The 23,287-nt window shown below is 41.4% G+C and overlaps 2 protein-coding genes across 3 annotated transcripts in view; both read right to left on the reverse strand.

Moving 5' to 3' along the window:
* The window catches only part of cers3a (ceramide synthase 3a), a 12,684-nt gene extending 892 nt beyond the window's left edge, over positions 1 to 11,792 (reverse strand). The window contains exons 1-11 of one of the 2 annotated variants that reach the window (XM_031569729.2): positions 11,382 to 11,792; positions 9,194 to 9,376; positions 8,686 to 8,803; positions 7,971 to 8,089; positions 7,751 to 7,808; positions 6,971 to 7,021; positions 6,402 to 6,494; positions 6,161 to 6,289; positions 5,850 to 5,956; positions 3,164 to 3,317; positions 1 to 285 (exon numbers count right to left, since the gene is read on the reverse strand). The exon at positions 1 to 285 is cut by the window's left edge and continues 892 nt beyond it. In XM_031569729.2, the coding sequence (XP_031425589.1) occupies positions 103 to 285; positions 3,164 to 3,317; positions 5,850 to 5,956; positions 6,161 to 6,289; positions 6,402 to 6,494; positions 6,971 to 7,021; positions 7,751 to 7,808; positions 7,971 to 8,089; positions 8,686 to 8,803; positions 9,194 to 9,366 (1,185 nt within the window). In that variant the 5' untranslated portion in view covers positions 9,367 to 9,376; positions 11,382 to 11,792 and the 3' untranslated portion in view covers positions 1 to 102. The other variant, XM_031569728.1, reaches the window with a different exon arrangement.
* Positions 11,793 to 15,733: 3,941 nt separating this feature from the next.
* On the reverse strand, positions 15,734 to 19,424 carry lins1 (lines homolog 1). The gene is made up of 6 exons (XM_012817220.3): positions 18,904 to 19,424; positions 18,719 to 18,808; positions 18,373 to 18,514; positions 17,703 to 18,266; positions 17,364 to 17,550; positions 15,734 to 17,198 (listed from the first exon to the last, which is right to left on the reverse strand). Exons 1-6 carry the CDS (start codon positions 19,252 to 19,254, stop codon positions 16,475 to 16,477), a joined length of 2,058 nt encoding a protein of 685 aa, XP_012672674.2. The 5' UTR covers positions 19,255 to 19,424; the 3' UTR covers positions 15,734 to 16,474.
* Between the last annotated feature and the right edge of the window lie 3,863 nt (positions 19,425 to 23,287).

Genomic DNA, 23,287 nt, shown 5'->3' on the forward strand with positions numbered 1-23,287 from the left:
TCTCCTTCATCATAAGACGCTGGGGCTCCACAGTCCCTGTACAAACTTGGCACCAAGCAGCACAGTCCCAAGCTGGCACGAGAGTGAGACGGTCCCAGCCCGTCAGTGATGGTTTGCTGAGCAACTGGAACCATTGGTGGCCTTCGGGTGTCCGTCCCCGTCCTCCGCCATGCTGCTCTCCCCCTCGTCCTCCTCGTCCCCCTCGTCCTCCTCGTCCTCCTCGTCCCCCTCGTCCCCCTCGTCCTCCTCGTCCTCCTCGTTGTCACTTCTCTCATCTTTCGTCAACTGTCAGCACAGCAAGAACAAGGAGGAGTCATGACAATTACATCAACAAAAAACAACAGCTGAAGAGTAGCATTGCATGTTGTGAGGGGGTGAAATTAAGGTTAATTATGAATTGGTTACTGGTCAGCAGAGGAAGGTACAGTGGATAATTAGTCTTTTATCTTCTCTATGTAACGTCTCTAATAGTAACACTCCTCACTTCTCACACTCACAGCTTTATTTCACTTTGACAACAGCACACTACTTGGTATTCATTGCTGACTTGTTCACAAGTGCTCAAGACCACCCATGAAGTGAAGATGCTTTGCAGATTTGACCTAATGAGTGAGGCGATTCGTTTAGCAGATGGCTTTAGTCCATTTCCCTACAAGTAATCACATTCTGAAAGGTATGTGTTATATTAAATCACCACCGTTTAGGCCGTTTAGAGAAACAGATTGGTATTGCACATATGAGGTGTGATAATTGCAACTGGCAACTTTCTCATTATATTTGTCAGGGATCAAGTACCTTGCCAATCCCATTACAGTTACATTATGCTCAGAACATTGGACCAAACTAAACTGAAAACAAAGGAGCAACAAAATACATAGACGATGTTTACAGACATCAGAGCCAAGATCTGAGCTTGCACACGGACAATAAATAACCTGGACAAGATAGCCCACGGTCTGCCACAGACTAAAGTAAGATGCAATGATACAAATGAACCAAAACTAAGGAAATCTTTGTTTCTGTACACAACAGTTTTGTGCTATGCCTCTAGTCTGTTTTCTAACACTGTCCTCTCTTTGTAACCGGCACACTTTGAGAGCAAACCTGCAGGTAAAATGGAAACATGAAACAATCCACATGTTCATAACCTTGTAGGTGAAGCAGTTAACATCGTCAGTCTCATATGTTCTGATATTTAGAAAGGTGACATATGATGTTCTTGTCTTAGATGGCTGTAACAATGATGTCATTCTGAAGGCATGATAAACAATGGTGCTGCAGAATGTTGCTATGCATTGCATGCATGCATGTTGTTGGTCTCCTGCAGGCCTTGTTTACATTTCTCTGGCCGTAAACAATGCAAACAGATCCATGTACAAAGACTGAAGATGCACTGACAGCAGACAATTAGCTTTCTTTCAGACAAGACAGCAACTTTTCATAGTTCCTCCATAATTACATCATTATGCTTGGTCTCTTCACATCAGTCACACTGAAAAAGACAGCAGGCAGCACGTGCACGACATCTAGACTGGAGGCAATTAGCAGGATCTATTGACCCCTGAAAACCACGTGAGTTCAACAGCAGGGCCAGAGTTTTCTTGAGTCTTCTGCCAAAAGCCCCTCACAGCTATCTATCCTGAGAAGTCAAGCACAATCTGCCTGGGTCCAAAAACCAGTGTTTTACACTGAATACCCTGTCCCTTCATTTCAAATGTAATACATATAGAACTCTTTAAATGCCACACTAAGATATTTGTGGGATTAAATAAAGAAATGCACACAACAAACAACGAATCACCAAGTGTTGAAAAAGCCTCTAAATATAGCAGCTATCTGAGACCACTTTAGACAACTCATTATCACCAGAAGAACACACAGTACAACTTGACAGATAATGTTGTTAGGTTCAATAATAAAAACAGTCATTTATTAACCAACCGATTTTAGACAGCAGTTCTCTCAGATGTACTGTACCTCGATTTACTCTTGTCGTTTAAAACAAGCAAAAGTTCATTGCAGAGATGGATCTTGTCTCCACAAAGTTTGAAAACTTAAATCTCAGGAATAGGTTGCCACTGTTTAAACAAATAGAAGCTTTTCCGCTTCAGTGGAAATACAAGAGCAGCCGATGCCAGATCCTGACACTGTTAAAACATGCAAAAGAAGTTTGGGGCTAATAGTTTCTACAATGGCAGGCCAACAGGTAGAGCTTTACTCATCCAAGGAAACACCCCCTCTATCAGATGGAAACAGAATGTGTATTCATCCATGCTGGAAGAAAAGGCTGGGTGCTGAAAAGGTGAAAGGTCATGCTCTCGGCAAGGTTTCATCTCAAAGTTATCAAAACTGGTCATTACATGTCTGTAACTAGACCCTTTATCTTAGAGGTGGATGACAACCTTAACCTCCAACATTAAGGCCTATCAGCTGGGTGGTCGCTCATAAATTCACAAATAATGGTTTTTAACTTGTTAGCTACAGCTGTCACAGATATCACAAACTAAAAGATTACCACCCACTAAAAGACTGCATATGCTTGTTAGCAATCCCTCTACTGTTGACATGGCATCTAGTTGAGCCAAAGGCTCACTGGGTCCCCACTTGCAAAGAATTAGATCCTGTTACCTCATGCTTTTAGTAACGTCTTCAAATATTTCTTAGCCATTCATTTCCTGTCATTAGACCACACAAAGTTAGTCTACAGGTTTGCAAGTTGCTTTTTAAAATGCTTTACAAGCCGATACTTGCGTCCTCCATCACATCTGCTCTAAATAGAACGATGAGTAAACTCCTTGACCTCCAGCTAATGCCTTCACTCAAAGTACAACTGCAAGCAAAACACTATCTGTCTGAAACACAAGATTAGATTACAGCCCAGTTAAGATCTGGAGTGCAGAGTAAAGATCCAAAGCTGTTCTACTGAAGTAATGAAAGTAGTTTATCCAAACAGCAAAGATCACAAGATGCATTCGAGGTCCTTAGATTCATTCGCCGAGACTCCCTATCGAGATCCAATACTTTTCCCCAACAGTCCAACATGAATCAAGTGAGGGCAAAGGCCCTAATCGGAAGCGGAAGGCACTATCATTTATGCACCAAGAAGCGTCTGAAAAAGGTTCTTCTTTGAATGTACTGTTGCAGTGACTGCAGTTCAACTTACGCTGCCAAAGAGAAACTTCTTCACCATGCGCAGAATGAGGTAGGCCCAGAAGATGTGGAGGAGCAGCAGGACCACAAGCATGACGTTGAAGAAGTAATACCCGAAGAAGGGAGGGTAGTAGTCCAGGGGGTAGACCCATGTGCAGTGGATGACCCTGAGACACATTCAGAAAGTGTGGGGGTTAATCATAAAACAAACAGGAGAACAGATCCATCTGCTACAACACTCAACGTCAAGTAGACAGACTTTTTGTCATTTAGGCAACATATGAGATCAAGCATCACAAAGATAGTGGGGGCGACAGTGGTACAGGAGGTAGAGAAGTAGTTTAGTAATCAGAAGGTTGCTAGTTCGATTCCCTGTCGAAGCGTCCTTGAGCAAGACACTGAACCCCTAATTGCTCCTGATGTGCAGTGTGCCATCAGTGTAAAATGTGTATACATCCTTGTAAGTCGCTCTAGATAAAAGCGTCTGCTAAATGACTAAATGTAAATATAAAGAAATAAATGCCTAATAACTATAAGAAAGACGTATCCCGTTGCACAATGCCGTATTAATGATTATGAACGGAAATGTTCATAATAGGTGCATTACAAAAAGATCTGCTCAAGGTTGAGAGATAACAGAGGATTACAAAGTGCAAAGCATTCAATCCATAGCCCTGACTGATTGATGAATCAGCCTGGAAATGTTCCACATTGAAGACTCCTCTTACTGTGCCTATACAGCAGTCTGGCACAGCACAGGCCACAGGTTCCCTTAGTCTAATCAGACATGCCATCATCTGACCTAGAACTGAGATTTAGATTGAGGGGTCAGCTGAGCCAAAAGTAGTTTTGCTTGCTGCAAGTATGGTATTTGGTTGGGGGCATGTCCAAAAACCAAAGCACGAAATCTGATGTATTTTCCAGAGTAGTTCAAACAAGTTGTCTGGATCGTAGTTACTGAATAACTATTCTTGTATGGACCTTTTCAGTCTTTGTATATACAGGACATGTCCCCATGGATAAGACTGAACCACTAACATGTATTGGAAAGTCAAAGCCATAATGATCTGGTGTAACAACTGACCAAGACTTTACACATAAAACAGATCTCAAAGTCATACTTTTTTCATCTAGACAATACTGCCAAGGTTCTATCCCTTCAAGATGCAGAAAAACTAATCCACACATTTATTACTTTGAAACTAGTTTACTGCAATGGTCTACTTTCCAGATGTAACAACAACTCATTAAAGAGCCTCCAACTAATACAGAACACTGCTGTTCGCCACACTAGCCACACGTCTTGAGTTCTGTCATGTTGTAAAATGTATGTGCTTATGTGCTGAGGTGTTTTTTTCCTGCTCCCACAGTGTACTCCTTTAGGAGCATAGCCTGGGGGTCGCCTTTTTTTCTCTCCTCCCTTTCCTCATGTTATGCTGCAATTCTTCCCTCAACCTTGTCTTCCCGTCCTGTCTACCCCCTTGTCAGATGTATGTGTATATGTATGGACGGGTGGATTGCCATTTTAGCTAGTTTACTATGCGACAGGCTATGTTGCTGGTACTTGTGTACTTGTGTACTTGTGCTGTAACAATAAAGGACTACTACTACTACTACTACTACTACTAGAACTAGAACATATCTCACCTGTACTTGCCTCTCTACACTGGCTCCCTGTCTAAAGTAGAATTGATTTCAAAGTACTCCTTCTAGCATTCAAAGCTCTAGTGGCCACAAGAAATGAATTGCAGGGTGCAGGTATCAAAAAGCACAATAGGAGGCAGAGCCTTAGGCTATCGAGCCCCCCTCCTGTGGAATAATCTTCCTATCTCCATATGATAAGCGGACACCCTTTCCATCTGTAAGTCTACACTAAAAACATTCCTCTTTAGCGCATCCTCTAGTTAAGAATAATGCATCAAGATCCAGCACCCGTCAAAATATAGTTGCCATGCCGGACAACCTCTCCTTGTACATCTTCTTCTCTCTATATATCATATTGTTATTGATACTGATGAAGTGGCCATATTACTTGTCATTCTCTTTGGGTGTCTAAAATGACCAGGGTTCATATCCCAATTGAATCCCTCATCCTAATGCATGTTCATAAACCTGGGGGGATCTCCCATCCTCAACCCTTCTCTCCCCTTCAAATGATTTCGATTTAAATTGAGGTATTGGGGATTCTTGGGTTGGCAAGGTTAATTGTTGCTACTCCACCTGCAGGGCATACGGCAATTAGCAATGACTTGGAGGTGTAGACTCATTCAAGGCTAAATATTCATCTGGCTTTAGCCATGTTTCAGCTTTAACCAGTGCAGCTCACTGAAATCAATACCTTTAATACCTATTAAGACCTTATATTAATAAGACCCAGCTTTAGGTTTGTGCTGATAGGGTTGTGTATTGGAAACGTCTCCTGTCTGATACCTTGATTACTGTGATTTAGGATTGTTTGTTTAAATGTTCTTGGTGTGGATACTATTTGTATGGGGTTAAAATAGAATTGAATTGAACTGAATAAAACTAAGGGTGTATGTTAACATTAACAGACATCATTTTCATGTTAAAGCTCTACAGTTAAAGTCTAGAGCATTGTGACAATGAAACATTTACACAGTGTAAGGATTCAGATTTAACCATCTCAAGAACACATATATAAACACATGCTGGTTTTCAAGAAATAAGTGTGAGCTTACCAGAATGGGAAGATTATAAGCCTGGTAACCAAGAATACAATGGCAAACACAACAAAGATTGAATTGCAGGTTTTCTCCCATTTGGCGTAATTGAACAGCTTGGCAGACTGCAGCAGGACAGGAAAGAAAAAACAAATTAAAAGTCTCAGAATTTACAGCACATGCAAATTACATCATTCATTCACCTTCCACCAATTGGTCTTGAGTTGCACGTGTACAAATGTAAGAAACAATGCCAAGACTGCCAATCGCTGTGCATATGCAGTACATAACTTAAATCACTCGATTGACCTGTACCAATCATACCACACCTCAAGCAAAACATCGGAGGCATGGTGGACGATCATGACCAGTGTTCCTACACGGATGTAGTTTGCACACCAGGAGAAGCTCAGCAGGATTAAGGTGGCCAAATGGTGAATAATTTGTTCCTTAAAGTCCTGTGAAATGTCGAGGGAAATAAGATTTATATAACTTTGTCACTCTTTGCCAGTAATCAAATGTAAGAAAGCGAGTGAATGCAAATGCGAGACTACTCTGTGCAATACTTGCCTTTCTCTTGACATCAAACGTGATGCTAAACAGAAGAGACCAGTAGAAGCCCATTTCCAGGACATAGTACCAATACTGAGAGTCAAGCATCGACTGCAGAAACACACATATCCAGATGGCACAATTTTCAAGTGAAATCATAAAGCATACACAGACCAGGAAAAATGCCACACGGCCATGTTACAGAGATGCAGTAGATCATTTAAATGAAATTGAGCCAGTTTCTTAAACCGATCACTGGTATTTTTACTTTGGATTGAATCTGGCATTCAGTATATCCAGATACATTCCTTTATTATTTTGAAAAAGACTTGCTTCTAAATATGGAATTCATCACTGTTTGATTTGGACCTGCAAAGGAATTATCTTGAGTTTTATGTATTACTGGTGTTGTAAATTTGAACCTTGCATGAAAGTATCTAGCCTTAGGGAGAGATGATTAAATTCTTATGTGCATGTTACTATAAAAATGAGGCTAGACTTTATTTTTAGATGAATACATCAGGTCTTTTGGTTAATGCCTGACCCAAGATGTTGACCTTCCATCAATAAATACAATTTAAACCCACCTGCTTTGGGTAGTCAATCCACATTTGCCGAGTGTCATAAAACCATTCTTTCTGCAGAAGGAACACACCAGTTAGATACTAAAATATTTTTAGTTTTAGTAAGAGTCAAAATAACTCACAGTATGTGCAACAATCAGTTCAAAGGCATGTTGAGAGTAAAGCAAGGATTTGTGTTTGGACAGGACAGAGGACAGAACCACCCAAATTTAACTGTATCGCACCCAGATGGTTCCGCCCATTTTCAACACAGAATTTCTCTAAGCCGCAAATGACTTGAAAGGACGGCGGAACAAACTGAACCAAATTTGGACTGAGCGGCTTCGTGGAGCCCGTCCATATTTTGTCGATGTAAAGGGTATTCCCACCGTGATCATTTCTCCCAGTTCCCAACTCAAATGCCATCCCCTCTGGGGCAGCTCCACAGAGGAGCAGAGATCAGTTTCATCCTGCCCAGTCAAAACTGCTCAGCAGCAAACACAGGCCCTCCTGTCCACGCCAACAATGGCCGCACACTCAGGTGATAGCGAATGCTGCCTGGTGGACAGCACAGCTACGTGGAGCAAACTGTAGCTCCATAGGTCCACATCTAAATTCTCAGCGAAAAAACAAGGTTTCCCCTTAAGCCTACAGCGCTGGGTCAGGCGTTCCACCTGGCACTCCCCGCCCATGCGGTACGTTAGGAATCCACTTAACCCACACAGCTGAAAATGGCATTGTGTAACAGTAATCTTTCATCATTATGGAGCTCAGCCTTGATGACAGAGTTGGAGGTATACTCACATCATGAAGGGCCACTAGTCCCCCGATGAATGCACACAAATAGAAGGCTAATCTCCAACTACAACGGGCAGGAAAACATGGAAGAGGCAGGATCACTGTAACAATGATACCATTATATAAACGCTTCACATTACACTAAAAGGCAAAACATCATCTGAAACATAACAACTGTTGCAAGAAGTCCAAATCAACCAGTGCAATTTCTGTCTGCATTCAGCACCTGGCCTCTCTGAACTTCTTTAGAACTCCGGGTCTGTCCCGGTTGCGTCTCCTCCTGAACCAGCGCTCCACCTGTCGGGCTGTCAAACTGCATTTTTTGGACAGTCCGTCAATATCTGCCTGAGAGAGAAAGGTCAAGTCAGCTGTGAAGTCTTCACTTCTCATATGCACAACCCAGGCGCCTGCCATTTCTTTTTTTCATGCACACATTTCACAACTTCCACATGATGCTAGTCAAATCTAATTTGTATTATACATGACAACACACACACACACAAACAAACACGTACAGCTTCTCACACAACACACACCCTCATCAGCAGGCCCTGATAGAAATCGTCATGACACTTCAGTTTGTTTAGGGTAAAGAGAGAGCTAACTGTGCTGTCTCATGGCGAGAAGCCTCAGTAATCCCATCAAAGGGATTCTATGGCCAGTGCGCATATTCCCCGCAGCAGGGGGGTAAAACATGTCTCCTTTTACGTGTGCATTTAACCTTGGGAATCCTGACCTGCTTCACACACACTCACACACACACACACACACACACACACACACACACACACACACACACACACACACACACACACGTGAACTAACGTCACAGCCTGTGCAAGATTCAAATTAAGGAGGTCAAATTATAGATCTACACTCGTGAGAAAACAGTTAAGAGACTCACATGTAGTCCAAACACACTAAAGGAAAGCAAGCTGTACCTGTCCAGGGTTTCTGGCGTGAGATATAAAATAGAGTTCAAGCACGGAGTTGTGCGCTGCTTGTAGTCTCATGGGCTCTTTCACTCCCAGTAAGGCTGCACATGGTGTAGCAATTGACCTGAGAGTCAAAATGACAGGGAAACAGAAATCCTTTCAACGTTTCATATGTCATTTTCTACACAGTAATACACAATATGAATTCAGGAAATATGAACCACGCTGTACTACACAGGACAACACTACGTGTTATTTTCACACGGAAACGTTTTAATATTGCCCAACAGCTACTAGAATACATGGCATGTATCAGTAAAGAATCTTTATCACTGTATGTAGTAATTGTATGTCTGTGTATGTGGTGAGCATGATGATATTACAGTGTACAGAGGCACAGATCCTTTAAGCCCACAGGTTCCTCAGTCAGGGAGACAATAAGAGGAAAACACCCCACTAGTTCACGGCACCTCCTCCCCCCCCTCATTGTTCTGTTCACATTCCTCTGTCTTACCTTTCAAAAAGGTATCTGACTACCAGGAAGGCAACAGCAAGAGGCACCGTGATGTAAAGGTGTGACACTTTGGCATAGACACGCCCCTCTTTGTCTTGCAGGTCACTCCATGTGAGGTTGTATGGGAGCCAGAGGCGGTCCCACCAGAACCACTCACTAATCGCCGCAATCATCCCCCCGAAGCTGCAGAAAGAAAACACACACACACACACACAAACACAAAAAGAAAACACACAGGCACACAAACACACACAAAAAGAAAACACACACACAAACACACACAAAAAGAAAACACACACACACACAAACACAAAAAGAAAACACACAGGCACACAAACACACACAAAAAGAAAACACACACACAAACACACACAAAAAGAAAACACACACACACACACACACACACAAACACAAAAAGAAAACACACACACACAAACACACACAAAAAGAAAACACACGCACACAAACACACACAATTGTCAGCATGGACATGTTGCCACTAAACAGTGTGCCCATTGAGGTGCTAAGACAAGCTCAGTGTGAGATTTTGATCACAGTCTAAAGAATAAGGAGGCTCAACTTCAGGCCCTTTTAACACACTAAAGTATTGACGAAGGGAACAGATATCACAGGCTCCTGGGGCGGGACATTTTAGCAAGAGAGAGAAGCAGCTGTTTGAACACCTCTTTATTCTAACCAGTGTTGCCCGCCAGGGACTGTTGACCATGCCAGAGTAGGTGTATCTCCAGTCCTTATTTCCGATGTAAATATTTGCAAAGTGCTCCTCAACCCTTTCACTACAGCTGCTCTCATGATGCGCACTGAGCAAACGCCCAGGCAGTCAATGCTGAAGCCTAGCAACCATTCCCACCATGGCTGCCTCACAAATAGTGTGTACTGTACACAAAGAAATAAAAGAAGACACAAAAAACCCAACCCGGTTGCCATTATGGTAACCCGTGCATGATCAGCAATCTCAGACAACATAAGGTAGAGCAGGTCTCTCTTTTTGTGAGGGAGTACGGAAAAACACCACTGTTGAAACCATCAGCAATAAATAGGGGCACGAATGGCCTCAGGCTAGATCAGTGGCACAAACACACAAGCCCACACACACCTGCTCCCATCAAGTCATTAAAGGCAGAAAGCAAGTTAGAATTCTACTCTCCCTCCTGGCTAGCTTCACACCCAGACACAGAGATACCAGTCCAGCTATTACAGCATTAGGACCTGATCTGTCAAAATACTAAATGTGTGTTGAAATTGGCTTGGATGAAAAGTAGTTGGAAAAAAAACCACATAAAACAAAAGGCTCTTCCAGAAAAATATTGTAGAGTGAAGATTATCTCCGACCTATCCAATACAGACTCAACAGTCATGACTCAAACAAGATAAGTCACAATAAATGAAAAAGCACAAAACATACAAAATAGCGACCACAAAATAAATGCACCCAGTCTGAACGTTAGACAGATATGTCCTCTTACCGTAACTTCAGCATGAAACTCCACATATATTTCAACATGAACGAAGTTCGACAAAGAGTGCCACAAACCATTTCAGACAAAATGCTGGGAAAGAGCGCTTTGAAGTGACACATTCATTCCCCCACATCAGGTTGGGCATTCAGGGCTATTAGGTATTCAAAGGCACGCTGTTGTTTCTGCCCAGAATTTGTTTCCATGTGTACTTGGCAAAGAAACTGGAGATTAAGGCTAGCAGGGTGAACAATGACATGACAATAGAGAAAAAACTGCAGCCAGTCAGTGAACTGTGTTCAAACCAGCAAGCATTGAAACATTCTCAGACTTCTTTCAGGAAGCTAGTGAGAGTGAATGCCAGTACAAAAGGCACCCTTAAGGTAAGCGTTATCTTCAGACACAAGGTAGTCCATCACCTGTAATACTTCCCCTGTCTTAAATACCAAGACCTCACCAAATGAATAATAACCCTATAACAGCTAATGTCTTTCCTCGGAAAGACATTCAAGTCTAGGAGCTATGTCTGATCACCTCAGCCAGGTACCTAAGGTGCTTGGCTTCTTTCAAACAAACTCACACTAGCAACGGCCTTGTTTCCTCTTGGGTCACACAGCAGGTGAAATACGCTTGAAAAATGAAGTTCTCACAACAAACATTTGAAAGGCAAGGCACGCAAGGTCAGAGAATACGAGAGACAACCAACGTACCTTTCTATCTGCACGTTGTCAGGATAGAGGGAGAGAGACCGAGGGAGAGAGGGAGGGAGAGAGGGAGGGGCAGAGGGAGCACAGGTGAAGGGCCGTCCCCCAGGTATCTCTGCACGGCTGCTCACGGTGGGAAAGCGGCGAACCTGATAGCAGGGCTCTCCACACAGGCACACTCTTTGTTTGAAATTCTTTAGGGTCACACCCAGCCTAGTTACTCACCACAAGTGGGTGACGAGGCCGCCCTGAAGCACCCTGTGCTGGGGGTAAAAAACCAATGCCTCAGGGATTTACCTCATCTGTATCCTATTTGCATGGCACACCTGATAGGCAAACCAGGCTGTGTCAGTGTCATGCTTCAGATAATGCAGATCTCTTTTTTGTGTGATACATGACCAGGAGTGCTCTGCGTTTAGAGAGGAAGCTATGGGAGGGCACATGAAAAAGCATGCTAGCGGAGAGCAAGGCCGGTTTGAGTGAGTGCAGTCATCACAGGCTCACTTGATACGGTCATGTTTGATCTGTTGTGTTGATTTAACAGCCACGTCTGTATTTGCTTAGGAGGTGGGGACTTGTGGTTGGCATCCAATTAGAGGAAAGCTGTTAGACCCTCCCGGATCACAGTCGTACACGACCTGGTGGCAGGGATCCGGTCGCAGGGATCACCCTTGTTTGGGGGGGGGGGGGGGGGGGGGGGGGGGATTTCAGATTCCATTTTAAACCATGTTCCATAAAATCTACAAAACTGAATACAATAGAACTGAACTAAGTTGTTGTTACCTTCCCTGACCAAATAATATTCAAATATTTTATAGTAGCTTTAAAGTCATAATCATAATTGACGTCTAACTGGGTGAAGAGAACTGCCTATCATCTTCTCTCCTTATCCTGGGTTTACTCAATGAATTATAATCAATAGGTTAAAAAACGTAAAACGTAATCTACTTTTATAGTAGTTTTAAAGTCATAATCATAAAGGACGTCTAACTGGGTGAAGAGAACTGCCTATCATCTTCTCTCCTTATCCTGGATTTACTTAATGAATTATAATCAATAGGTTAAAAAACGTAAAACGTAATCTACTTTTATAGTAGTTTTAAAGTCATAATCATGAAGGACGTCTAACTGGGTGAAGAGAACTCTGGCCTATCATCATCTCTCCTTATCCTGGGTTTACGCAAGGATTATAAGCAATAGGTTAAAAACGTAATGCGAACATTACTCCAGCATAGTGTGCAAACACTGACTATTAGCCAACTCATTTCTTAGTATCTCAAGAGATCATACTGTATTATTAGTCACAGTCTTAAAAGCAATTAATAACATGCATTTTCACTAAGTGGGTCATGTCAAGTCACTTTTATTTATGTAGCACATTTAAAAACAACAGAAGTTGACCCAAAGTGTTTTCCAGTCGAGGCAGATGGATTAACAACACATGAATAAAAAGAATATCCAGTCCCTTTAATCTGAATGCATCAGACGAGATTACGATATAAGAAGATGGCAATATCGCCGTGGGTTCTGGGCAGTTTTACAAGGAGTAAACTGTAGTGTTTCTTGTGTTGTTCCAAACTAATTAATTTGTTGAAATATAAGTGTAGCTCGTCAAAACTGTTTGAAAATGCCCTACCACATCCCTTCGAATTGACTGTTATATTGTTAATCAGGATAGCCTATGTGATTTTGAGCCAGTAGAAAAATTAAGTGTTTTGTTCCCTTTCATTTCATTTCAGTCACAGACATTATTTCTTATATTTGATAATTGATTTGGCTTTTTTACTCAGAATTATTCTGGGAACCAGTTGATGCATCCAGAACCCAAGCGGAACCAAACAGGTCCTATTACAAGGAAGGAACATGGCTGATATTCCAACAAGGTGTGTTCAGGCAGCTGTGAAAAGCGGTTTCTGTGGGAGGGAGTTAATCCATCTGGCGTGTAATTTGGCCTTTGTAACTTTGCAGACCAATTACATACACACAAAAGCTATATAACACACTAAAGGAACGGGGGAAACCAGAAAAGCATAATTGGTCCTCTTTAAGAGAAAACAATCAACGATTAAAAAGCAGTAATACAACATTAATAATACATTTAGAGTGGACTTGACAAAAACCTAAAAGAGAGAGAAAATAGGTGAGTATGCTGTTGTTCTCCTACCGTGTTCCTTATTTGCAGGACTAGACAGCTAGCTAACTCTTCTCTTGAAGAATAAAGTTGCTGAATTTCAAATGAATCCACAAGGTGTGCTTTTCTTGGGTTTACTGAAGCTTTCAACAAGCATTCTCTCATACAGGACATTTTTGATTTGTAAAACTGTAACAGACAGAAATTAAGAAACAAAAAGATACATGAATTTCACATCAAATAATGTGGTACAAAGTTAGCATAATTGCTAGTCCTATGCATTTCTATGCATGAGCATGCTAGTTTTAGCGAACGCACGAGAGCTGGCATGACTTGGCTGCTAATTACATGCATTCTCTTATGACATTTAGAAACTAAGAAACAGAGAAATTCGAAAGTAATTTCAAGTTCTCTTGACAGTATTAAGTGTACCAACATAAAATCTTTACTAAGAGACAAATAATGTCCAAAGTGAGAAAAAGCCAAAGGGAAGTGTGTATAATGAGAATAAAATTGGCCCTAACATTGAACCTTGGGGGATGCCACATTTAATGGGAGCAGTGATGAAGTGCAGCTTCCTATTCTGCCTGAAAAGGTTCTCTCTCTAAGGCAGGAAGTAAACCTTTTCAACACTGGGCACTGCAGACCAACTTTGGCCTCCAGGTCTTTTAAAAGAATGATATGGTCGACTGTATAAGATGATGCGCTGAGATCGAGCAGAACTAAGATGTCACAAGAACCAGAATCAACAGAGAGAGGGATTTCGTTACATTCCTTTCTGAACTATGCAAAAACGTTGAATGTGTTGAAGTAGGAGACCAGGAAGAAGACAACATTTTTCAAAATCTTAGAAACACATGGAGATGGGCCTGTAGTTTTCATGATCATTAGGGTCTAGATAGATTTCTTTAGTAGGGGGAAGCACAATTGGGAGGGATGATTCCATTTGTTAAACAGCTACCATTTTTCCACCTTAGAAACATAGCTAAAGTACTACCATTTATAAATCAAAAAGATACCTTTATTTCAAGCCGGCTCCATTATTGTAATGCAATTCTAACTGGCCTACCAAAAAAACAACAGAGAGACTTCAGCTCATTCAAAACTCTGAATAATGCAGCTCGGCTATTAATCAGAACTAAGAGGAGAGAGCACATTAGTCCAGTATTAGCTGCTCTGCACTGGCTTCCAGTAACATTTAGAATTGATTTGAAGGTCCTTCTCCTTATATACAAAGCCCTTAATCGGCCAGGAACAAGTTACATTGCAAACTCCCTTGTCAAATATTTGCCTTCATGAACACTGCGATCGTCTAATGGTGGTTTATTGGAAGTTCCCAGCAACAGATGTTAGATGTTAGATGTTAGCCTTTGTCAATTACACCCCAAAGCAATGGAACATACTGCCTATAGATTTCAGGGAAGCCAGCTCCCTAAACATTTTTAAAAGAAAACTAAAAATGTATCTCTTCACCTTAGCCTTTGACTAGCTACGACTTCGCACTATATATATATATATATATATATATATATGTGCTATACAAATAAAGTTTATTATTATTATTATTACTAATAGCCAAATTAAAGGGGCAGATTGTGACAAAAACATCCTTGAAAAGGCATGACAGTATAACATCATAGTGGGAGTTCCATGTATAACTGAATTTCTTCAAAGCAACACCTTTTTCAGTGAAACTTCTACATAATTTCATGTCAGACCCGACAATAATTGAATGAGATTAAAAGTATCCATAAAGGCATACAAGCCCATACAATTCCTTTTAAACTCATAAAACAGTTTATCAGAGCAAGAGGCCAGAAAGGATAGATGATCAGAAACTCTTCAATGAAATGAATGTTTTAGGTGGTCTGTACACCAATGTGCATAGGACGGGGATAGTGATTCACATTCATCTTTAAAAGTAGACATCAATATCAATAAATCTGCATTTAAAACGGTAGTGACTAAACCATCTCCACTACCAGTTGTCTTTTTTTATTTTATAAATGGTATTTGCAGGCAAAGTAATAATTAAATAATTCATAAAAATAATTCATTTATTTAGTCATTATACTGTTCTTATCACTTCATAAAAAGAATTCATTTATTTAGTCATTATACTGTTCTTATCACTTCATAAAAAGAATTCATTTATTTAGTCATTATACTGTTCTTATCACTTCCCGGACGGCACAACACAGAGTAACAACTTTAAGAAACGACAACATTTCTTACTCACAATTTTTATTTGATTGACTTGGTTAGGCAGAGATTTTAGTTACAAGTGGATGCAGAACTACTTAATTTGATGTCAGCGGACAACTCTGAAATCACTTTCACATGTTTTCCAAAAGACATTGAGAAATGTTTTGTTCATAGCAAATGGGTGGTGAGAGGAAGCTGATTTACCATGCCAGATTGGAAAAGGCAGGTGATATTTCCTGCTAAGCCAAACCAGAGTGCTATGCCATAGCCTTGCAACAGATCCACCAATGGACACGAAACATGAGAAAGAGAACACCCTTTCAAACTGTGGGAAGAATATATGTTGTTTCCTTCAGAAGGATGTTTCCTTGTGCTGTGTCAAACAGGTTATTTGTTTGGTTAGGGCATCTATTGTTAGGGCATCATGTGGTATCTATTTGCACACAAATACACAAGACTAAAATAAGTAAAATGCTATTATCTGCAGAATTACTTAATAATGAATGAATGTATTTACTGTGTCTTAAAAAAATACTGTATTCTGATACACTTACACGCAGCATTCTATAATGTCAGTCTCCAGGTAGACTACTACACTGCAATTCAACCCAAAGACTTTTTGAGTTGAAAAAAACGTAACTAACTTTACTAACTGTCACATCCCATTTCAACACATTTGACTCCTTAGTAACGTGAAAGTATGAGAAACTAGGCAAGGAACAATAATCGGTACACTTCATTTAGAATCTACCAGTGGTGGAAACTAGGAAACTAATTCACTCTTTTCTTCAATTAGTGTCAGGAGCTTTACTAGTGAGGCAGGATTGTACGGAAACAGGTTCTTTTTCTGTAACCTTGATATAACTGTCCTTAGCTCCATGAGGCAAAGCACTACTTTTCGAGCTAGAGATGTCTGTGTGCACCTGACAAACGCTACTGGATGGTTACTGGTTTCCTGGCTGTCTTTGCAGTCTGGCAGGGAGATCCATTCTCTGCCTCCCTCTGCACTGTGAGAACCTGCAGCAGCACTTTGGGCTGTGTCAGATGAGCCCACACACACATCCATCTCCTCCTCCTCCTCCTCCTCCCCCGAGTCCTCCGAGCTCCCATAATCCACCAGACGTGGGCAGGCAGACAGACCCAAGCAGACATCGCTCAGACTGTCACCTGAATGAGATCCTCTTGCTTGCTCACTAAAAGAAGATCTGCCATGCAGAGGTGAAGTTTGGCTTCTGTTCTTCCTCCACTTGCCATGCCTTTGGAAGCCCTGTACCTCGATGAGCTGACATGAGAAGCAGAAGCCCTCCCAGTCTTCCCGCAGGAGCTTTAAGTAGCGGACAACGTACTCCAAGAAACAAGTTTCGGAAGAGATTAAGAAGTCCAGCAGCACAGAGTGGTCGAAAGCAAGGCCTCTGAGGAGGAGCACAAAATGGCAGTGAGGGTTCAACCCCACCGAACAAGAGCCGGCCTCTGAGGGAACACCCAAGCTAGGAGAGAACGAAGAGAGAGAGAAGTCAGTCATTCATAAGTTTGCCATTCAAAAGACAACTCCATGATCTACACAGTTTAATGCCAAAGACTACATTTGTATTATCTTTAGGAAATCAATATGGAAGTAACTTATGTTAATTGACAACATGACCATGTCTTACCTTTTCTGGTGTGTGTGCAGTATAATTAAAGCCCTAGCAGCCTCCATCATGTCATCATCCTGGTCCACAAACACCAGTGACACACACAAACAAGGATGACCGCTCTGCCTGAGCTGAACACAATGCTGGCTCAGGAACTGAAGTAACTTGTTTAAATACCTCAGCACATGAATGGTCTGGCTGCCACCTAAAAAACAAAAACATTAGTGAGAAGTGAAGGCAAACGCTGCCCCCTGCTGTTGACACAGTCACACTACACATGTGTGTAAAACACCATGTGCAGTGTATGTCGCCCCCCCCCCCCCCCCCCCTGAAAAACCAGGATTTTAACTTACTTACTCTTAGAATTAGCTGACTTGGTTTGGTATTCCAGACACTTGAGAAGAACCAGGCTCACTGCTCTCAACATCACATCATCAGCTCCTTCTTCTGAACATGACTCCTTGGTGCCGCCAAAGAAACCGGGGCCGGTTCTCACAGGCACGTGCTTCAACCAGCCACAGGCCACTGCCTGTAGGACAGAGTCTGTGAGTGCAACCATATCCTCAGCATGGTAAGGATATCCATGGGTTGTGGGGCTTACTGCTCCCAAAAGCCAATCCTCACCAGTCCTCTGAAGAAGTATTTTCTTCAGGAGCAAAAGTACATGTTTCTTCACAAAGTAGTCTAAAGGACTGTCCAGAAGTTGTAGAAGAACTGGGGTTTGGATGAACAACAGCCTCTGGCTCGAGACGCAGATGCCTAGCCGGAATCGGGCAGCAGTGAGAGCCTCGAGCAGGTCCATGAATGTGGTCAGTGCCGTCCCCCAGTCACCAGTTCTCCTGGTGTCCTCACTTTGGAAAAGAGACGAGTACAAGGACGTGATAACAGGGTCCATCCTTGTGAGTAATTTCTCAATTTGCTCTGAGAAGAAAATAAAGAACTAGAATAAGGCATGGTCAACCTTGAGTACAAATATCTGTTTGAAAACAGTAAAAAACAATAGTTCACCAAAGGGCTAAGCTGTTACCTGACTTATGCTCAGTGTTTCCTTTGAGTAGTTCTTTCATCACAGCCGTCAGGGACCAGACACCAGCATCCAATTTAGAACAAGAACTGTGCATTTGGAATACTTCTTCACACATCGTTTCCATGACCACGCCACCTGCATTCTAGATGCGGAGTAAGAGGAAAATAACAATAACCAAAAAACTGCTGATGAAAGCTTTTAAAAACAGCATTGGTAAAGTAATAAATAGACTATATGACGGTTATTGGATCATTAGAACAAACAGAAACCACAATATTCAAACAATTAAAGCTTTTCATATAGGACATTTTTCAATACGTTAAGTAAATGTGAAACAAGTACTCACTGAACTCTGCAGTTCACAAATAAGAAGTGAGGATACACATTTTGCTGCCAAATGGGACACCAATCTATCGTTGTTGCCAAAAAGGGCGAACTGTGAAAGAATGAAAGAATTAGCCTACGCTATGGCAGAGAACACACGCCAATTCAGACGAACCCACTACATAACCCATACATGACACAACTTACAGTACTTGAAATGAAACTGAATTCTTCATGAAGCACCTGAAACAGATTTAGGGTGTAAAGTCTGAGGTCCTGCGGCAACTCGTGATTCAATAGTTTGACTGTCATTTTTTCAAAGAGTGAGAGACCCAGTAACGTGACTTGTAAAGCCACATTTCCATAAGAGTGGGGTATGATTTTCTTCGCTTTTTGATCACTGTCCTCAGCTTCAGTGGAAGGTGGATCTCCAGTGCCAGGGGGTTTGCTGATACTAGCATTAATGACAAACGCCAATTCCCGAAAATCTTTGCTAGGTAGTCCTCCCAACTGCACACGACCGTATGCATCTTGTAAAACCAGAGATATGCCATCCATGGAGATGCGTGAGAGAAGGGAAATGCTTGCCTACAATTCAAAAACATTTACGTTTCCGGCTGTACAGTGTGTCGTCTGTCTAAATGATAATCATTCATACCACTCCAACTTCACTCCAACACTCCAACTCCTTAGCAGCGTGTAGCTAGCGACAACAACGAAAATTTCAATATGGCGCCATTAGTAATGCTTTCAAAATAAAAGTCGAAACTTATTTATTAGCTTTAAAGACGAAAAATGCTCATTTAACAAACTGATTGTGCTACCAAAGGTATAATAAAGGTAAATGTGGGGAAAATACAAAGCAAAATGGAAAACAACTTGAAATTCCTTTTTAAAATACACAGGGCTACTAGTGTTAAGCTGAAAAAAGCAATTTGTTTCTCCAAAAGAAGTCCAAAAATACATCTGCAAGAGAAAATGTGTCTGAACATCTACAACGTCATTCCACCTGCCTGAGACTGAGAGTTGAAAGGTAGGCGTTAAAATGTGTGGCTGAGAAAATAACAAATTGTGCGTCCTTGATATGGGGGTGAAATGAATTCCTTATAACAAGGAAATATATATATATGTTTTATTTTGTGGAAAGAAAATGTTCTCGTCTTGTCCCCATTTGTACATTTAACAAATTCCTTGTATGTGGTAAACGATTCTGATTCTGAAACACATTTGTTGGTGCCAGGGCATGTTAGATGTACAGATATACAGTGCCCTTCCCTCCCTGTGTCTTCCTAACTGATATGGAGTCAAAGGTTACAAAGTCACAGTAATTGTCATGAGTTTGCTTCTCTTTAATACCACTTGTGTTACTGTATCCCGTCACTGTTGTAAAAGTGTTGCATGTATTTCTGTAAGTGTGTGTGTGTGTGTGTGTTAAAAATGTGTATTGCATTATCCATATATATTGTACATAGGTCATATAATGGGGGTAGTTCAACTAACAACTTTGTTCTGCCTATTCATATTAAACACAGTCTATAGGCTCATTTTATTCACTAATGTATAGGATGTTCTAAGACTCACAAGCAGTATAAATAAAATTGATTTTTTTTAAATCAGCCCTTGTTGTGAAATACAACTTTCTGGATGTGGTGATGTATTAATGATTTAATGGAGAAATGAATGATAATAAACAAAACAAAAAACGAAATGTTGTGTAGCCCACCTAATAGGCCACCATCTCATTCCTTGGTTATTTGTAAGATGAGTCAGCTAAAATGACAAAATTCAGAGATGCAATATGCAGTGTTTATCTAGACTAGTTGGCAGCACACCAGGCATATGCCCTGTAAAACTTTGAAAATTTAGTCAAACCGGATTTTCAAACAAACTTTTGAAGCTTTTATTTTTATGCTTTTCGCCACCATACCACCTTACTGTCGATAGCTTCACGGAACTTGAACTCTCCAGATTGTTGATTAGTTCCTAGCAGTTGTTCTTCAAGCCTTTCCGTTTTTGCCTACCGCCATCCACTGGATTGGAGGTTAAAGTCTCTATGGGTAGCGTCTTATGTCAGGCAGGACATAAGCGATGGATGTTCTTGGGAACTAGGAAAGAAAATTAAGTTGTACAGTATAGCCTACTTTTTATATGGTCTATAGATATCATAATCAAAACATTATTGTTATCTTATCTCAGATTCTATTTGACATGCAACAACTCAATATCAGCAGTTTTGACTTACAGTTAATGTGAATAACACCAAAAAGATACTTAAAAAACGATCAAACAATCTGTATCATCTGACTGAGTGGGTAAGTGACAGTGATTGACTTGTTATTGGACATAATATCACAGACAAAGCTCTACCTCAAACCGTTATTAAGGGTAAGGATATAGGATAAGATAGATAGATAGAAACAAAAAGAGACACTGAGGTAGGTAAAAAAAAAAACAATATGAACACATTTATGTATATACAAACAACTATACTGGGCCTACTAGATAGAATTAATAGAATAAAATAAATAGAATTTGAGATATAGCTCTGACTGTGCCAATTCAATTTAGAATGTGGCGACAGTGGTACAGGAGGTAAATAAGTCGTTTAGTAATCAGAAGGTTGCTAGTTCGATTCCCTGTCGAAGCGTCCTTGAGCAAGACACTGGACCTCTAATTGCAGTGTGCCATCAGTGTAAATGTAAAATGTGTATACATTGTAAGTCGCTTTGGATAAAAGCGTCTGCTAAATGACTAAATGTAAATAGAATGTGCACCGTGCATTGCCACCTCTCCCAGGAGTCATTATATATTGCTATTGCAGTGGGCTGGCTTGACTTCCATTAGCAGTCATTATTACATTGGAGTTGTAGGAGACCCCAACTGAAAACACTCTAAAGTGTTGTCCATTATGTTGAGCAGTTTGTGCAACATCCTTCTCTCAAGCCGCCCCAATAGATGGCTACACTTGCAACAACAGACTGGTAAGAGATATGCAACATCTTGTTGCACACACTGAAGGACCAAAGCTTCCTCAAGAAGTAGAGTCTGTTCTGTCTCTTCATGTAAACATCCTCAGTGTTACATTTCCAGTCCAGCCTGTTGTCAAAGTGAACTCTTAGTCATCTTAGTCCTGTTTCTCTTATAATCCATAACCATCTCTTTCGTCTTAGCCACATATTAGAGGAAGTGGTTGTTCCCTCACCACGCCACAAAGTGGTCCGCCAGTTCCCTGTACTCAGTCTCCTGTCCACCACTGGCACACAACACAACTGCAGAGTCATCTGAAAACATCTGCAGATGACAGGATTCCCGAGTTGTGAATCTGAGTTGCACAGGGTGAAGAGGAAGGGGACGCGTGCTCCTGCAGTGCTCCTGTGCTGTTAACCACCTGCACAGATAGACAGATGATAGATAGATGCCAGTCGCACAAACTGTGGTTTGTCTGCCAGGCAAGAATAAGGATAAGGATGTTTTATTGTCATTCCAGAACTCATACATGAAAGGGAACAAAATGAGGTACATAGGTTCTGGTTCAGTTAATAGCAATAATAAAAAAGAAAACACACAATTAAGCACCATTAAATAAAAATAACAAATAAATATAAGTATAAAGTCATCAGAGTGTGAGAATTGTTCAGTATTGTTCTGTGTGATTTGCAGAATTTTCAGTCTGAAAGTGCAGAGTTTCTAAGCCTCAAATTGTGGCAATGGCCCTGATATGGGGTAATAGTAATAACAGCAGCAGCTCTTTAATGTGATACAGCAATTTTCAAGTCACAGCATCCAGCTGATCCTCACCCTGGTGTTTTCTGGCATTGATGCTGCATAACCTCCTGTCTGAAAGGAGGGGTGCAAACAGTCCGTTAGAAGGGTGAGAAGAGTCCTTAATGATGTAGGACGCCTTTTTCCTGCTCCTGCTGTTGTAGATGCCACTGATGGTGGTGGGTAGGCTAAGTGCTTTCAGTGATCCTCTGTGCAGTCTTAACCCACTGCAGTGCCCGTCTGTCTGCAGCTGAGCCGGAAGTGAGGATACTCTTCACCACACACCTGTGGAAGGAAATGAGGACTGAGGTGCCAAGGCCAGCATACTCCAGTCTAATAGGGTTGGCTCCTGGGCGAGCCGCAAGAGAGGTGGTGCCTGGCCCAGAGGTCCCCAGCTTGGTCCACTGGCAGCTCGGTGGCTCTGGCGAACCTGGGGTGAAGGACACAGCTTCAGGTAGTCTCATCGAGACTCTTGGAATATGAGCCTTTGGCCGTGCCCCTTTTTGCTGTAGCTGTGCAATGAGCTCCTCAATCTGTTTGAAGCATTGTCATCTTCGGTCATTTCTGACCAAATGTAGCATCTGGTTTTCTTTCTCTGAAGTGACAATGATCTCTTAGTTTTATTTGGCCACAAGCAATATTTTTTTATGAAGCAAGCAGGAACCAGGAAAGTACACACATCTTCTGGGACGTCAGGGGGGCAGGGCATACTTCACAACGACGATGGAACTAACACAGGACTTCAACGGCACAACAGAAGAATCAAATGATAAACAATCACACACACTAATACCGGACACAAAAGAGAAACACAAACCGAACTAGAGAT

This window comes from Clupea harengus, chromosome 6 (assembly GCF_900700415.2).
Source record: "Clupea harengus chromosome 6, Ch_v2.0.2, whole genome shotgun sequence".
Lineage (NCBI taxonomy): Eukaryota > Metazoa > Chordata > Actinopteri > Clupeiformes > Clupeidae > Clupea > Clupea harengus.

Coding starts and splice junctions, on each gene's coding strand:
- lins1 (XM_012817220.3), bottom strand. CDS start 19,254: ATGGATGGCATATCTCTGGTTTTACAAGATGCATACGGTCGTGTGCAG. Junction 18,515..18,718: donor TTTGTGAACTGCAGAGTTCA/GTGAGTACTTGT, acceptor CTCCGCATCTAG/AATGCAGGTGGCGTGGTCAT. Junction 18,267..18,372: donor AAACACTGAGCATAAGTCAG/GTAACAGCTTAG, acceptor TTTTCTTCTCAG/AGCAAATTGAGAAATTACTC.